Genomic DNA, 18828 nt, shown 5'->3' on the forward strand with positions numbered 1-18828 from the left:
CATTTTTGCAGATGGATTTTTCTCTACTTTTGTTCATGCCATTGAGTACCCTACTGCAGTTGAACTTAGCTCTACTGAGCTGTTTCCTGAAGCTAGAACATAAATCTGTGTGATTAAATGTTTGTGACAATTCAATGTGTTGACATGACTTAAAATATATAGTTCTAGTGGTACAATTTCTATATTATGCGCTTAGTCTCTCTTTTTTTTTTTTTTTAGAGAAACAGTGCAAAGCTTCAACCGGCCGCCGGCATCAACACAGCAGTAGCCCGTCTGAATGTGTTCATTCGTCCAACTGTTTAGTGAATGTGTCTTGGATAGCAGCAGTTCTGTTTGCTGTCGGGGCAAAAAAGAAGAAGTATAAAGTGAAAATTGCCGTTGTGACTCCATACTTTTCACGAAGTGTTTGTTTATTACATTCAACGCGAGCTACGAGTACGCGCGGGTGTGCAGTATTAAAATGACTTTGCTTTCAGAAGAGGAAGGCCTCATATGGCAGTCGGGAGTCGCGACTCTTCGAGGAACGCAGATCAAGTATGAACAGTTATTCGAAGCAATTTTGGAATTTGTTTTGTTCGAGAGATTCGTTTTCGCGCCTAATCCGTAACAGACAAAAACACTTTATTGGCCAGAACAATTTTTATGAAATCGCTAACTTACAGGTATCGGCTGGCGGCTTGTCCTTGTTTATTTGATATGATCAAAAACACCAGCTGCAGTCAGCTGGCAACTGGTGCTTTTGGTAGCGCCTATTAACCACTGAATTTTATAGTTACGATTGGGCGTTCGTGTTAAGAGTTTGTTTTGTCCAATATAAAGTTACTACGTTACGTTAACCCTTTTTGAGAGAGTACCTGAGTTCAGCATGTGTAAACAAAGCGAAATATCAATGCAGCTTTAACCAGTAATTTTTTTTAATTTTAGCCACGTTTCTTCTGTCAAATTAGAAAAATACTGTAAAGCTAAAAGGTTCTTCTAGTTTTCTGTGCGAGTATGACATTGTCGTGACGCAATGAGAATCAACTAGTTATCCATAAACCTTCTTTTTAAGAAAGTTCCGTAATTTTGCTGATGATGGGCTTCTATTATTATTATTATCTAGATCACGCGTTCGATTCTCTGCTGTTTAGTTGCTTAGTTACGTAAATACACTGACGCTTACATCAAATAGCCAATATTAATATCTTAGTTCTGATCTCATATGGTATAGACTTGTATGTTTAATAATAAATACTATATTAGATCTTTATTTTTGTTCGATTTGCTATCGTTGCTTTCGATTTTAATATCATGAACAATAATTAGGTGCGATTCAGGTCATACCGATTAGAAGCAAGGACTAAAATTCAGGGTTTCTCATATAAAAATATAACGCTTTGACTGATCTTTGATATACTATAAACTTGATATTGAAAGAGACAAGGGGTAGTATGTTGACTGACATTTACTCTTTTTGAAATAAACATGTGTCAACTCGTGCGAACTTTATGGTAACGTGGTAACGTATAGTATATCTCCATCAGGACTAAACTCAGGGAATGCCTACAAGCAGCTGTCTGCTAAAATTTATAAGAAAAACCTTTTTTAATGAATTCAATATGAACTTGGTGAATATACTAAAAAGCCGTTTCGATTTTCTCCAGTAAATGCAACTGGAACAAAGTGTCGGACTATAAATATGTTTAGTAAAGTCTTGTTGAGAGAAGAGTTGACCGATCTTTTCAGATTTCGTCTCTCGGATTTACAAACGTTGGATATTCAAACACCGTGTCCGTTCAAAGTTGGCATGCGTTTCGAGGCTATTGACCCACGTCATCAGAGCACATTTTGCGTTGCCTCAGTGGCAGAGGTAAGGATATTTGTATACTATATTTTTTTTATATCTGCATATTCCGACATTAGTCCTGTGAATCCGCTTGAGAAAGGCGGATGTAAAACATTAAAGATGCAACAAATATAGAAGTGCAGTACATATTTAAGGACCGATTTGGCCTATGGAGAATGTTGTGTGCGTTGACTAAGAACTCTTGAGGCCTTCATAGAATTTTTCAGTTGATATTTATGCTTCAGTTTCATTTTCATCTTGAACTGATATCTAAAACTTTTCTTAAATTATTTTATATTTTTGAAATGCTTGTAGGTGCTAGGGAGTCGAATGCGAGTTCACCTTGATGGCTATCCAGACGTATACGATTTTTGGCTAAATCACGATTCATGGGGCATATTTCCGTGTGGATTCTGTGAAAGCTCAGGGAGGACTTTGAGTGTGCCCCCGTCAGAGGGAACGACCTTTTCGTGGTCATCCTACTTACGGCGGTAAGTGAACTACACTGGTTGCGAACGAAGGTCAGGTCTTAACTGCTAGTAGGCTCACTGTTGTGTTGATGCTAAAAAAAACTAGTGCAATGTGATTAGGTTAGCTTAATGGCCTGTCTAAAACTCTAACTAATGCGGGCTTCAAGAAAGGGTTATAATTAACCATGTTTATTTCCTCTGTCTCTTAACTTTGTTATTACTGCCTAACACTTAGCATCGGGGCACAAGCCGCCCCTCGAGTGTTGTTTCGACCGCATGGTGCCGATAACGGAGGCAAGTGTGCTGCAGGTGTTTCCATCGGAGATCGCCTCGAGGCAAAACAACGCAGAGCTCCATTCCGCTGGGGAGTTGCACAAGTGATTGATCGACTAGCAGAACGCATTCTTGTTCATTTTGATGGGACATCTGGTGATGATTATGACCAGTGGTATATTCTTGACTCCCCGTACATCGGGAGCGTCGGGTAAGTAGCGGAAAATTTCGTAGTTTCGTTCAACGATTCTTTTTTTTTTATTCTACCTTTCACCGCCAATCATTTTTTGCCTTATTTTCAAGATATGTCGTATTTCGCATATAAAAATGTTTAGATCACCTCTCTTACTTAATAAATGTATGATTATTCTAAACTTACCTGCCTTCTAATCAATTCCAGCCATTGCGATCGAAACGAAGTCTCACTAAGCGTTTTGCCACCGACATTTACAACATGGGCACAGTACCTTCGTGAACAGCAAAGCAAGTCCATTGTGTCCCCACAACGGCGAGAGCCCCACTCAATTCTGCTAGGAGCAACCTTTGAAGTGGTCGACCCATACAATAGGCGACTCATAAGAAGAGCGCAGGTAAGTCGATCAAAGCGTTCATAGAGTAAAAATGGAACATTTTTAGAATTTCATTGGAATTAGGAACAATTCAAATATGCACATTCATGAGGTATATATTCAAGAAATAGGCAGTAAGCCTACATCGTTAATTCCGTAGAAATATGCGAGTGTTTTCGTAATAGGAAACGATTTGCCTTTGTTTGGACATTTGTTCACGTAGGTGGTCAAGGTAAAGCCCTTCTCAGTCCAGCTGCGATTTGAAGGTTGGACGCAATCCTATCATGACTTCTGGGTTGATGCCGACTCTGAGGATTTACACGACCCTGGATGGTGTGTTGCAAACGTTCACCCACTGGAACCCTCGGGACCAGCACGCCGCTCAGAAGCCTGTTCTGCAGCCCCGGGCTGCCGAGGTCTGGGCAGCGTGCAGAGTCCCGGGCATACGACGCACAATTCTCCTCAGTTTTGTCCCTATGCTCGACACAATGTCGAACGAATTCTGCCGCGTCGGGTGGAGACTCGCAGTGTCCGTGGGTGGGGAGGTGTTCATCTTGGACACAAAGCTGCAGCAACTGGCGAAAATACATTACGAAGAGCGGTTCATGATAGCATATTCGCCTGCTTGCCGCCGCCTTCATCGTTAGAAACTGACTACAGAAGGAAAAATAACTTACAGGGAACAGTTACAGAGGTAAGATTTTCTCATTAATGGATAACCCGTTGTTGGGCTTATGCGGGTTATTAAAAAAATTACTCAACATTTTATTCACAAAGAACGGCTGAATTGACACTTATGTTGGAACGGCCATGCGTTATGAATTCGTGAGTGACCTGTATGAGTCTACCACATTTCTTTGAGAGTTTGCCGTATAATTGTGTTCAAGGGTACGTTTACAACCAACGTGTTTCCTGACATAAATATGCATGTATCTTTGTTTTGGCAGGCCGATGTCGAACAGTGGGATGTAGCTCGAGTTGCAAATGAGGTCAGTCGCGTTACCGGCCTTCCATCACTAGGTAACGTTTTTCGACAAAACGCCGTCGACGGTGTAGCATTGTTGTGCCTTCGTCGGGAAGACCTCACTGATGTACTTCGTCTAAAGCTAGGAGTCGCGCTCAAGGTTCATAGTCTCGTCGCTCATCTTCAATAACAACTCATCTTCAACGGGTGATAACGCCAAGCAAGTCTGTGTCGTCTAGTCAAAAAAGGCGAAACGGCGGCTAATCTTTAGTATAATAATTGTGTAAACTTATGAGACATATATGTATGTTGAACGTTTAGTAAGACAATCTTGGAAGAGGAAAGAAAAATAACTGCATTTCGCGTGTTAAGCGCCGGTTCTTAGATCCGATGATAGATAGTGTTTATATTGAGTTCCCTATGTATGAAGCGGCTTCTACTTTTTCATAAATATCGTTTGTGTATTTTAATTTTACATCTAAGCCGATTATTTTATATCAGCTTGTAAGGAACAGGTTGAACGATAAGGTTGTCCAAACAGTGACAATATATCGTACGAAGTGGTTCGGTGCAGGCTAGCGCTCTTCCACTTGATTCTTATCACTAATGAAGTCGATTATCTTCTTATTTTTCCATCTTTCTAAGTGGTCTGGATTAGCTAACAATTTCTTACACACATTATATACATACGTATAGTAAAAAAGGCAAGGCTTTAGCTATTTTTAGTAATACACTCTATAAAATACTTCTATGTTTGGGTATAAAGTTTGGCTATCCGGTGATGGTCTCAAATCTGTTGCGTACACGCGACGTTGAAATATACCTGATGGGAATACGGTGGTAGGTTGTTAGGTACTGCGCTGTCAGATATTAAGTGCATTGCTGTGTTTATATATTCTTCAAATATTAGAAGATGTCTCTTGCGGTTATGGAGGTTAGTATTGTGGAATGTTCGTTGAGTATTATCGCCCGAACTTAACTCAAGTTTACACAACTTGTAAAAAAAAGACGTAAGTTTACGGCAATGCTTGGTGTTTATTCAAAGAAGGTTCAGCGGTAAAGCGGTGCAGATAGAGTAAATTTTTAATGACACTTGAATAGTTTTGAACAAGAAAGATCTGCAATCTTTCTTATCTTTGTACCGATATACCTAAATTTGTTACAAGCACGTAAGTCATCTAAGTGTATTAAGCAAGCGTTTGATAAAATAGTGATAGCATCAGCAAAAGTTTAATGAGGCAGGCTGTTCGGTCGGGCGAACCGTTTAATTGGCTTCATCAGTCTGGCAGTCTAGGTTGTGCTCTGACAAGAAATGTATCGTACATGTAGGTTCCATTAAATCACCTGCTTACATTAAGCAGAAACTACATTACTGCGTAGATCGAAGATTGGTTTAAGTTACGTTGAGCCGCTTGACCGGAATGAAATTTTGCTCAGTAGAAAAAAAACGTCAGCGATGCTTTAACGAGGCAGCTCGTCTGCTCAGATAGTCGTTATCATCTTGGCTAACACACGTTTAATTTACGTATCACTAAATCACCTATATATGTTAAACATAAAGTATAATGAACAATCGATTGTCTGAATTGAAGGGAAGGTATTTCATCTAAAAAGCAGTGCTAGCCCAGAACAAACAATCCAAATGCATTTGTCATTAAAAAACGAAGCGCTGAGTAATGGTAGAAATCTGTGTAATATAATAGTACCCGTCAATGGGAACTGTTTACATGTACAGTTCGTGTATTTATATAAAAAGCGGTACAGGAAGCATGCGCTTATGTGTACAAATTGAGAAATATGATTTAAGAAAGAAAAATAAATATGAGTCAATCAAAGGTCGTGGTGATTTTTATGCACGTAGGAAAACGTTTTTCTCTCTTTCATTAAACATTGTGCTGTTTTAAATGGAGTCAATGTAAAACAGGAAACATTTGCGTGGCGAATCTACGATGTTTAATAAAAGACTTTTCAGTTTGCAAGTAGCTATGCATTAGCGGATTATTCCGCATATTTAGTTTCTCTGTTAAAAAGGTTATTTGATTTTGCCTTCCATGCATTTGGTTGCTGAGTATCTAGTCAGTCCATGTTAAACTTTCTTTGTCTTTCGAGGTGGTGATAGGATATCTCGTTAAATATGCGATTAATAAACTTTATTGTTATTCTTAATTTTTGAGGTTTGTAGTTTCGGCCGAGAAACCGCTTACCGGGATAAGTTTTCTAAAGTTTCTAGAAAAAGTTGATACCTTCGGAGTCAGTTGGGTTTTTTTTGTCATATTTTTGGCGAACCCTTGCCAATCCTTGTCCAACAATATATTCACGGTAAAGGTTTCCGAAAAACTCTATTTTGACGCGACTTGTATAGTGTGTTCTTGCTGAGATTAGTGGTTAGATTATGGTTTTAAATTATATCCATTTCAAACGGCCGGATAATTTGGTGCAGAAACACATATTGAAAGGTTTTTACGTTAATGATTTTACATAATTAGTTTTTTTTTTAAAGAAAAAACGCGTTTTGCTGAAATATTCCTAAAATAAGTTTCTGAAAAATGTTAAAGCACAAATGTTTTCGATTAAACCGAGGTTAGAAAATTAACATTTTAACAATGTAATATATCCAACCGTGAGCATATTGATATTGTGTAACTTACTTAAAAAGCTATGAACTGGGTAATTTCGCTACATGAACAACATGAGACCATCGTCTAAATGTTTTTCGTGTTTTCTATTACACAAAAGTTACTTTAAAACATTTAAGTTACGTCAATAACAATGGCGATTTTACGAGTAGAGTTCCAGCCGGTCCTGAGACAACACTGCAGTTCGGAAATCAAAGTAGTTTTGCTCGTGCGAGAAATATGCCTAATCCAGTATCGCAAAGCAATCCCCCTAAATTAGCTGTTATTTCTTATTACATATCGAACATCTGTTTCGTTATCATCAAAGTTAGATTTAACTAAGGGACTGGACAAAACCGTTGAGTAATTTAAAAAGAAATAGCTAATTCTGGAGCTGAGCTAAGCTAAGAGTCTGAAATGTTTGAAAAGAACAGGATTCTAAGCCGTATGACAACTAATTGTAACCTTTTATAATTTTTTAAGTTCGCTCATTGGAAAATCTATTTTTTTAATGTTTTTGCAGAATGTTGCTGGTGACCAGAGATGTTTCCTATTCAATATGATTACCGTAATGCCAGTGTTAAGCATTTCACGCTGCATCTCTGTAAAAACGTTAACCACAAAGAAACTAAAAATGCGTTCTACGACGCGCCCAATATAATTGACTGCAAAAACGCAACAAAGGCCTTAATCAGTAAACGCTTTTAGGAAACCCAATAGCGATCACTCGTACATTTTGATTAAGCGTATCGACCTGTTTTGTGCATGGGGGTGCCTTTATTAAAGCTAATATCTAAAGCTTACGTCTAATCAAGGTTAGGTGGTAGCATATGTTCACAGTTGAAATTTATATGGCGATTCAGTGTATCTACCTAAGCAAAAAATACTTAACTCAAACATGAAAGACCGTATCATTTCAACTGCTAAAATAGATATGAACTAACTAGCTTTGTAATTACACAGTGTAATGTTCAGTGAAACGTTTTAAACGGTCAGCTTTTCATAACATCCCATAATGTGGTAAAACAGTGAAGGCCAGCTGACTCACCGATACGTAGACAAAGACTGATCTGCATTCTCTATAATAATTCTGTTTATAATGATCCGTGACTGATATGTGAAAAGGTGAAATGATTAAGGAGGCGAGGCTCTTCTGACTGAAAAAGAATCGGAAAATGTATTGAGCTGATAGATCAGACAAACAAAGCTGCTCTTTCTGATAAATCGTCTCTACCCGACGATATCTGATGTGTCTACTAGGTATCTACCTAGTGATCTTTATTTTTTTTTTCAATTGTTGCTTTAAAGTACTGTGTCGATACTGGACGGACGCGTTAGATTGTTTTTGCAGTCACGATTAGAATGTTACACTTATTTTTGCTCCGCATTGAAATTAGTTCGTTTCTTAAGGCGTTCAACATTACAACAAGTACGAAGCTTAAGTAATCAGTAACTTAAACTGAATTTTCCAGTATTTATTGCCTCGAATAATCAATGGACATTCAGATTCTAAAGGGGCCAACAAACTTACGGTAGTTAATCTCTGTAATCAGATCTAGTCATAGTATATGCAAAATGAAATTGTTTCAGAACTTCCTTCATGGGCAGTTTGATTATAGGCTCAGCGTTGACAGAACCCCAACAAGGACCTTACGAGGCTTTTTCTGCCGGGGATGTCACAGGTGGAAATGATATTGCAGCGAAATAAACAACCTCGTATAGCCTTAACATACCTGCGGCACATTGAATATTTGCACCACGGGCTCACACTGGTCGTTTATTAAGGCCAATAAAACAGGAAAAGAAGTATCTGCGTTGCAAAACGCATATCACAAACAATCCATAAAAGATTCTGCTACATATACAATAATGCAGTTTGCGGTTTAACGTAGTCTCGAAAAAGGATTTGAGGAAAGTGGCTGGCTGGCTTCAAATACTGGATGAGCAGAAAGTGAGTACACAAACAAAACCGAATTATTAAAAATTTTTCCCTCAGAGCTCGTCATCTACGTAGTACCACATGGGTGTCTGCAAGAAGCAACTGTACACAAAAGTGTTTTGATTTGTGGCTATAGCGCGGAATTTTTCCTGTGCTCAACTTATTCTGTAGTAACGGAAATAATAATCTGGTTCCCACTACCTTTCGCGTTGTGGGTCCCGCAACATAGTTAATGTTCCGCACCTATAAGGAATACTCAGATAGCAGCACAAAGCTAGCTGAGTGCATCGCTTGTGAACGATCGAATCGAACGACTATAATTGACAGGTACCACCGTGTGGGTACAGCAGGACATTCCTGGAAATACCGTAGAAGCGCTGCCATAATAAGTTCCCATTCGATATAAATAAATAAGGTTTTAACTAAACTATGAACTTGTACGTAGTACTACCAAGACAATTGCTGAAACATTTAGAAAACGCACAAATCATTAGACGTACTAAGAACTTTTGCTGCTGAGATTGCAGCGGCCGCGGCATAATTTTTAAACCTGATAGAAGCTGGTCGATTTACATAGGTCACAGATAAAAGTTTCTTTTCTAAATGAATAGTACCCTATTTTGTTGAGCAAGCAAAGCTTCGAAAATTCAAATGACTGATATTTCATGTTACTTCCTCAAGTCGAAGTGGTTTTAGAAATATCCCAAAAGTGTTTGATATATCCTTCTGAGCTACGCCATACCCCCGCCTACATTTTTAACTGTGATAAGTTATGTTACAACATTTGGTTTCCAGTGATTTTTCGTCAAGTTTCTATGATCGTCCATTCGTTAAACGCTTCATAACGATTTGTACTAATTTAATGAGTCATCTGACTACTTCGGATTGTGCTCGCTTGTTCCTTGTCCATCCATATGTGTTATATTTTAGCGTGTAGTTACCTAGCTAATATATTATTATCCCAGGGTCATATTATAATTGTTATTGGCTGAATATTGTTTCTGCACTGTATTTTGTTATTTCGCAAGTGTCTTTTATGCGTATCACAAAGTAACATTAATGTTAAAAATGAATATTGTTAGATGCCCAGTTGTTCGTTCGTAATCAAATCGAATATTTCTTATTCGATTAACTAAGTTAGCCTTTTTCGGTATAAGTTGGGGTGTTAAAGAGACTATGGCAATAACACTTCGTCACGTGTATTACACATAAAGTTACGGTTCGACCGATTGTGCTCAATATCGGCCGATCGTCAAACGAGGCAAATGCTTATTCTACACATTGTGTGGATAACTGTAAAACGACAGCTAGATTTTTCCTATGAACCAACAGATATTAGCATCAACATGACTATTACTCGATAGCACCTGTGAGTTTGAAGTTAAATCAATCATTAATTCCAAAAAAAATTGTAAAACCCGAAAAATGTGTAGGTCTTTCATGTCTGATAGAAGATTTTACTTGTTCCTCGATTACGACCACCATCTATCTAGCGTGCGCAGAAACGAATTAGCTATTTAGCATGTTACTAGGGTAGGTCTTGATTGGAATGATTTTCTCATTTTAATAACTGCGGATGCCGTCAAAAACAATGCGCTAAATCAAGGTTCGTCCCTGTCACCTAATACTGTCAATAATATTTTTTTAACAAACAGAGTCATTTACTACTTGGAAGAATTACTTAGAAGACCTTCCTTGTCGAGGATGAAATCTGACTTTATCTCTAGCAGGAGAATCCAGAAGGGGCACCTATGTTCAAAGCCCGATATCAGCTGGACACTGATGTATTGGATTATCTTTACTTTATGTACTGAAGGCAGCAAAGGTGGCTCGTGCGTACCGAAACAGACAACACTTCATTCGGCCGATTCCGAAGGGCTGATCGTGATAGAACAGAGTGCAGAAAAAATAATCTCAGAGTGAAACAGTAATGGTGCAGCAGAGGTTTCAACGACGAGGGTTGTCGAAGATTCGATATATATTAAGGGCAAACGATGTAACTAGACAAACCTCTTATACACAGTACTCATACTAAGACGTTAAGTAGTTATGGGAAGGAACAATCTTTTCAGTTAATTTATAGCCTTGCGACAACTCATAGGAGACATATATGTATTGGTAGATAATTGGGACCCATTTATACATTACCGCGTCATTCCAAATCACCACACTGCTATTGGCAAAAATGTGCTCAATATTCAACGCGGAAACTTTGTTAGCTGTCGGTATTTTACACGTAGTAACAGGTCATGCAGACGTAACGAAAAAGACGGAATCAGATTCCCTTATCACAGCACATAACGGTCCAACCTGGAAGTTCGAGAACGACGTTATTATTATTACGTCCCCACTTGTGCCGTCCTTTTTTAATTACTTCACAGCGATTTCTGGTTAAGCTGAATATTTCCAAAAATTGTATTGTTAATAGTGGCTCTTCGACACATCGAACGCTGATGCATAATCGGTGTTTGAAATGAAACCCATCTCCAGCTTTGCGAAAAAACCCATAGCCGTTCAGGGTACGATACATCGTATGTGACGGTTTTGTGAGAGTTGTCAGATATCCTACTAATCAAATCTAAATTTCTTATTTAGTAATGGAAACTACAGAAGCGCACTGTCGGCATTATTCTTTGGTGGGAGGTTATGCTGAGTATCGGTTTCAGACACCTAGAAAAAGTAGTAACAATAATTTAAAGAGGATTGTGGCAGCAGCAGCAGCCAATGTGTTATCGGTATAATGCCCAGTTGAGTTTGGTCTGTCACCTCGTGTTTATTCTATTGTATAGCATGCAGTGGAGCTTTCGAGACTGGCCCTGTATCATTACCACCATTATTTGTGCTATTACCATCATTAGTGGCCTTCCGTACATGAATCAATTTTATATTATCATCATATATATATATATATCAATATTAGCGCCCTTATAGCTAGTTAACAACAAGATGAGTTGCGGTCTCCCATTTGAAATAATTAATAGATTTTTACGGGAATTTCCACGACAGATACTAAGTCAAAGCTGAATTGGCAACTAAATCTACTTGCTTTACATACAAACAAGAGTGACTAGACATACAATTATGGGGTAGCCATTCGGCATGGTACGATTCAACAGTTGAAGATTTTCACATCCCGTTGCAAAGAGGTACGACACATTATCAATCAAAAAATGACTGAAAAATATTGTCGTCGCAACGTAGGGATAATTACGATTTCTAAATGGACTTCGTATGCTCAATCATTATGCGGTCACAATGTTTCTGTAGTCGTAGATTGCTCCATTCATATACAGCGCACTACGGCATCGGCATTGCCGAATAACTTGTCAATGATCAGCCCGCAACCCCAACTACTGTGCCTTATTATCAAGATAGCTAAATTCGGTATTGAAATAGTTCTAGTCTAGTTCTGTTCCAGTCGAAGTCTCGCTGACACTTACGAGACTGTGGGGCAAACGTCACAGGGTATTTTTCCAGCGGTGCTATGTGCCCTTTGCAGACCCAAACTCCCGTTCAGTACTGATGATGTTAACTTTACAAATAAGTATTTGTTAAACATGCAATGGAAGTAGCAAAGTATGCCAATATAAAATCAAATTTTATTATGTTTATCTAAGAAAAATACTGGTTTCACTTTTTATGTGTGTATGATGTAACTTTTTCTATTGGATGCTGAGGTTTCACTCGAACGTCAGTGGTGTCCAATACACAATCGACTTTTGATATTCAAGTGATTGGATCGAAAGTTTGTTGTAACTACTTCGAAACCCGGATCCACGGCAACATAACTCCCGCGCTGAACGAAACATAGGCTCTTGCGACGCCCTCAAGTGACCGCAGTTAGTGAAGCAGGGCTTGGAGGTGCAGACATTTTGCTTAATTCGTTTGTTCGCACAACGAAGCCGACGCCGGGATACCTCGTATCAAAATAACGAAAAACCTCTTCTCGATTATCAAAGATTAACTATCTGAGAGGACACGTCAACACGTCAAGTTCGCCCGAAAATATAGTGTTACGGACTATTTAGAATAGCAAGTGAATGGAGTGCGCAGCAGTGGTCACATATTTACTTATCATTACGACCACCTGAACATCTTTCTGAAGTCGTATTTTTTCCAGTTGGATCATGACGCAACTAATTGTTGGGGCCCCAGGTAGAAGTGTAAATATTGCTATTAGGACCTTCGTATGCATGTAGTATACTTTGACTGCTGATACAAGCAAGGAGTTGATATGGGATAATTCTATGAACTTACGTTATCGAATGCTTTTGAAGCTCATAACGTTTCTTCCTATTCTCACGTTTTACATTACGTTGTTTTATAGTGATCTTCAAGCTACTTAGGACAAAAGTCGATGGCTGGGAACAACCAACGAATTTCCTTGGATGGATCACTTCGATTGAATCCACTATTCGGAGGTACCTGAGACGCCTTGAGGTAACTTCGGCAAAACCATGTGACAATAATATATAATAATGATAATAGTCTCCATTCGAATGCAGCGTTTACGAGATACATGGTTACCCTCTTTTCCCTCGCGCAATCGGTACCTTGGATGCTTAATGTGTGCGAATTCGTTTGTTTCCACTTTCAGATTAGTAACTCGATGTTTGTTGTCGCTAGTTTTATTTCTAATATTTGCTAGCCCAGGTTATGACTGTGGAGAATAACGTTTATATGACGATCACAAGCGACTCGATGATGACGATTGCAACCGTGTTACATTCCAACTATCTGAGCTCGGCACCTAATCCAGGTCGATCAACGGATCTGAAGACGTTCAAACGTAACGTTCGTGATACACACAAAAAGTACTAATGTGACGAAAAGCCGAAAGAGTCCGATGGGTTCGATTCCAATTATAGAGCTCTTCGTAGTGAAAACTCTACCACAAGTAGGCTGCCGGTTCAATTAATCCGTATCGGAAAATGCACTTGGGGTCTATATGCAGTAAATTGACACTGTGGACCAAGATGTAGCAATAATTAAAACTTGAACAGGACAAAGGCAATATACGCGTGTATACATTCTTTGCAAGAATTTAATAACTTAACTTGTTTCTATAACGTGTGATGAACGTGCTTTCCAGCACTCCCCTCTGACAAGCAGTCTTCACGAAGGCCCGTAATTTCTTTCTTAACACCAGCATGGGGTAGACTTGTTTCGTTGCATTTTCGTTTCAAAAACATTGAGATACTCGAAGATGAAACGCTCGGACCTTTCTTGTATCCATCAAAATATTGAGTAGATTTCTCCATTTCTTTATATACCGATTATTTGCTTGAGGAGAAAATCGCTGATAACATCCAACCACAAAACCTGACATCCGGAAGGCTACTGTCTCCGTCGGTAGACTAACATTTCAGGTGATACCCACCGCTGTTTGAGCGAATCTTCAACGACTGAAAGTGGGCGTACATCTCTTAAATCCATCGTCGTCGTTGTAATAAATTTCCGTAAAAAACTGCTTTCACATCCATAGTGGTGGTTTCTTACAAACTGAGATATCGTTGACTCATCAATACTGAATATCAACAGTGTCGGCACTGCCAAGCTAATTGTATTCAACGGCCGCAGCTGACCAGAAAAAGTATTTTACCGAAAAGTGATACTTATATGGTATTCCTATGATAATAATACTATTTTATATATTAATAATAAATAAAAACGGGTTATATTTTGCGCTTGATCATGTGGTGTTCGTTAGGTCCGTGGTCGTTCGGCTGCCGGTAACGACGGACACATGTAAAGAATCATATAGAATAACGAGTTGTTTCCTTTTTTTTTTTTGGTTAATATCGTTTCCGCCGAGATTTTCGGGGATAAAGGCCTCTTTCTATCTAATGTTATAGCGAGACGGACACTCTTTGTGTGCACGGCGTTACTATTTTTTTTGTTAGCAGTTGTTCTATGATGAAACATGTCGTGGAAAATACTTCGCCAATATTCTCGGTTCTTTTGTTTTATTAGAACCTCGCGTTGTTTATTGCCCAATGATTACCGCTGCTAATTCATCGGGCTATTGACACAGAACGGTGCGGTCGATGTATCGGTCGGCATTTGGCAGGTAATGAACTTCAAATTTCGGGCGTTTAGATCATACTTGTTTCCACTAGACACGTCCAGGATGCATTAGAAAATAAACAGGATATATTATTAACACTCTAAGTATTTTTATAGCTAGCAAGATTGGGACACGACGGTAAAGCCCGTTACGACGACTGACTAAGCACAGTCACTTAGAAATTGTTCACCGTTAGTTCGCCAAAGAGTTGTCGAAACAAAGAATTACGTAACGCCAGCCGCATTAGCCACGCACCTCGTAGAAATAGATTGTGAAACTCTGTCTTAAGCTAACATGGTAACCTGCACGATTTAGGAAGCCGGCTTTTAGACAAATATTTTTGTAGAAAAATGCTACTAAAATACGTAACGTGTATGGCAAACAATATATGACGCGACTGTGCAGGGAGTCATCATTTAAATTGGGGAAAATTTCGTACAAGGCTATAGGCTTTTCTAACACTTGTTGATTTTTTTTTTTGTAAACAATACACAATAGACAGAGTTACGCGAACATAGCATTGCAGAATATTTATCCTCTGCAAATGACACCGTATTGTCATCTAATTGTAATACTGAAATATTTAGTCGCTATATTCTATACTTTAGTTTGAAACAAATAATTCAGTTCTTAAAACGTTGGAACTGATCTTTTTTGTCGTCTTGTATGTAATCCTTGCGCCCAATTTTTTTCACATATATATTCTCAGCCAAACTCTCTCAAAGAAGGGAAAAGTACTGCATCAGAAATTCAGTTCTGAGATGGCCGAACCACCATTCTTATTACGGCGAGCGCGGCGGGCTATATGCGGTTGAAAAGCATTGAAATTTAGTTTAGCACTTCTAGCAGAAGGATTTCACCCTACACCTAAGCCGTCCGAACGTTGAGAGATCTATTTTTTTTTTCAAATAGGGTAAAACATTGGTTTTTATATTTGGTCCTGGTATCTACTCGGAGCAACAAACTCTGACGGCTTCAAACAAAGTCCGTCCTTTTGATGCCCTCTCTTAGGCGGTTCTACAGTCATTCGGTACAGCATAGATGAGCTGTTTAGTGCCCTTATGCCTATGCCGGCTTGCATTTTAGCGAGAAATCATTGTTGACGTTGCCCCACCAAAGCCGAATTGTCCTTTTGGAATCGGGCTTAAAGCCGCCAGCGAAGTCGAGCGACGCTTCAAAGCTTGATTAAAACTACTATGTAATTGCATTTCTCCCCTACCAGCTTGGGTCTCAACTTGAAGATCGCCTTTGCCTTTCGACATAAAGGCGGTAAGTACACGGTATTCTGCCAGTACGTAGATAAATTTCTGTGACTGGCTTTTAATTGTTTTTTCTTCGACAGACCCCAGTACAGCTGTCGGCATTATTTCAGAGGTTTATTCCGGTAGGGAACTCAATACGGCAAATGTGGAGGGAGCGAGCAAGTAAAGGAATTATGACAAATATAGTCACAGCTTTTACCATCGTTCGAATTTTTGAGAGAACAAAGAAGCTGAATACGTTCTCTCTAAACTGCTTTGCCGATACTGCAAATGGGCATCTTCAAATAATGGGCAGCCTGAAACGGAAAATTCCGTAGACCCAGACAAAAAGTATGGGTTGCCTAGTTTGAAGAACTCCTCGATTAAACAGTTCCATGTACCTATAGACGCCTTCTGATTGAACTAAGACATAGAAGCAGTTTTTCCGGGAGGAACGTGTTCTTATTCGACTGGAGAGTCTCGATCACGTTAAACTGGTTTATTTAACGTGGCAACATATTGCCGTCTGTAGATAGGCCTTAAATATACTAATGTTTCATATTAAACTGCACTATCTTCAAAACAATCAAGTAGAAGTTTGCTGGAATTAATTTACTCATAACTATGAATGAGTGAGATCATTAGAGAAAGAATTAGTTTGATAGAGTCCCGGTTTTTTCCATTATCCATCCCATATATATTCCACATCCCATTAGCGATGAAGACGAAACCTATATGAAATCTTATTTCAGATACGTGCAGCTTCAACTTAGGCCGAACGTTTCAAACAAGCCCTTCAGCCATACTTTTCAGCTCGGTACATTTCGTTCAATATTGAAAAAAATTATGAAACAAAGATGAGGAAACGATAGCTTCGTTGTAATGGCTGTGCCAATTGTCAAGCATCACGATACATTAATTATCGGTAAAAAGATCTAACGTGTGCAAAAACGAATTGGGTCACACACAGCACACAGTAACTGGCTTCACAACCCAGCGCTCCATAAATAATTGATTGCTTTGTCTATGTAATATTGTACAGCGAATTACTGACGTGAACAGTTCAATGGAAGTGAATCCTTTTGTTAAAATGGTACTACATTATACGTGTCTCCTTTTTTGTTTATCACACCCATCGTGTAGTGTATGTTATTAGCAGAGCTACGTTATGTTTACTATGAGATCAAGCATTCTAAAGTACCAATTAGATTGCTTGGTTATTTTAAAATTTAGATTCAACTGGCAGTTAATGGAGATTCTGCATACGAGTACAACGACAACAAAGCGTTATCTACGCAGATTAATCAAGGTCCTTGTAAAAGTAGAACAATTCACCCCTGTAAGTATCATACGATGCTGCACAAATCCGTTTAGCTTTATATATACTTATGGCAGGTTCAGTATATAGCTTTCGGTTCTCCTTTTTAAAAACCGTATTGCAACAATTATCGTTGTTTCTAGAAATCAGCCATATTGTAGTGCGGTTAGGATCGAAAACAGTGCCATAGGCAGACGGCCATCGTAAATGCAATTGTTTGTTGCGAACTCAGGGCTGAAAGTCTCTTAATCGATACTATTCACAGTGCACTGAACACGAGTCTTTCGCTCCGCAAACAAAAAACCTAAACAAGGACCGCCAACGTATCTGCTAATCGAAAGCTTAGGGAATCTATGGTTTTTAGAATCGGTTCAAAATCTTGGAAGCGCCTATGGCAGTGTCGCCACATTGCGACAAGGTTATCTAAATGTTGTTCGATTTATATATCAGTTATATTCGGCTAAGCGTTACGTGTTATCAGTCTCAACTTATTGTGACGAGTACAAGAGGTGATCGAGTCGGTTTTTCCCTACCTAGAGACATGTCGCACGCATCACAAGTAATTAAGCGAACGGTAGATAGCTGTGTTTCCTTAGAACTAGACATGTAGCAATCATTCGTCAGAAAAAACTGCGGTAGCTCAGTGCATGAACGCATACATCGCGATATATAGGTTATGTAAATATTACATAAACGGACACAATATCAGCCCAGAAAATACGTTCGGGTTTTCTATTTGATGAGCTGGTAATCGAATCAAACAAGTACTGATAGACGGTCCGGTTTTAGTCGTTTAAAAGCCAATCCACTAATTATACGTATCCCCGAGTTGAACTACCCTTTGTCATTTAAAGGGCTAGAAAATACAAAGGGATACAGTGCGGTAGGAACATATGCCTATCTAGACTGTGCCTCTACGAACTGTCGTTACGTCGCATGGAACCACTGTCCAGTCAAAACAAGTTACAACCTTAGAGCATAGCCACGCTTATCGATACATACGCGTGTTATATGCTAAATATTATAAATGGACAAATACGTGCACATATAGCACAAAATATGAAAGATTTTACCACCCGTTTTGGCACCAGAAAGGTATATGTTAGAATCTGTTAGTTCTCCGCTACGTTTAGTCGGTGCACCGTGGCATGAGCCAAGCGGTTGATTTCAACGGCGACACATATCAAGGCACTATGATATGTATATATCCGCAACTTCTTCCAAAATATACTTGTTCAAGGTGTGCATCATATTTGCTCTACGAGAGTGCTAGCTTCTTCATCACACGGTAGCTCGTCGTGGCAATGGACGACTTATCGTCTTCGATATTAACGACCGAACATACGAAACACGAACATAAATTCGCTGTCGGATGACGCGATTTTACCACTTCTGTGCGTCGCAGAAGGGTGACGTTGAAAAATGTGTTCTTTTTTTCTGAATATTACAATGATCTGCTCGTCTTTATAGTGCATGATACTTTTTCTTTTACTTAGGCATTGCCTCTATTTTGGAGGAACAGACTACTCGCGTTATTATCAAAAGAA

General features: G+C 39.0%; 1 protein-coding gene across 1 annotated transcript; it reads left to right on the plus strand.

Annotated features, from left to right (window-relative positions):
* Positions 1 to 83: 83 nt before the first annotated feature.
* On the plus strand, positions 84 to 5936 carry LOC111264299 (lethal(3)malignant brain tumor-like protein 4). The gene is made up of 7 exons (XM_022840069.2): positions 84 to 534; positions 1726 to 1849; positions 2141 to 2316; positions 2531 to 2779; positions 2969 to 3158; positions 3361 to 3831; positions 4085 to 5936. Exons 1-7 carry the CDS (start codon positions 461 to 463, stop codon positions 4289 to 4291), a joined length of 1491 nt encoding a protein of 496 aa, XP_022695804.1. The 5' UTR covers positions 84 to 460; the 3' UTR covers positions 4292 to 5936.
* Positions 5937 to 18828: the final 12892 nt, after the last annotated feature.

Source organism: Varroa jacobsoni, unplaced genomic scaffold (genome assembly GCF_002532875.2).
Source record: "Varroa jacobsoni isolate VJ856 unplaced genomic scaffold, vjacob_1.0 scaffold_96, whole genome shotgun sequence".
In the NCBI taxonomy this organism is placed as follows: domain Eukaryota; kingdom Metazoa; phylum Arthropoda; class Arachnida; order Mesostigmata; family Varroidae; genus Varroa; species Varroa jacobsoni.

What these genes read in the sequence shown, in the direction of transcription:
- LOC111264299 (XM_022840069.2), top strand. Translation starts at nt 461, where the DNA reads ATGACTTTGCTTTCAGAAGAGGAAGGCCTCATATGGCAGTCGGGAGTC. An exon ending in GCGTTGCCTCAGTGGCAGAG is followed by an intron (nt 1,850 to 2,140) that starts GTAAGGATATTT and finishes AAATGCTTGTAG; the next exon opens with GTGCTAGGGAGTCGAATGCG. An exon ending in GACTCATAAGAAGAGCGCAG is followed by an intron (nt 3,159 to 3,360) that starts GTAAGTCGATCA and finishes TTGTTCACGTAG; the next exon opens with GTGGTCAAGGTAAAGCCCTT.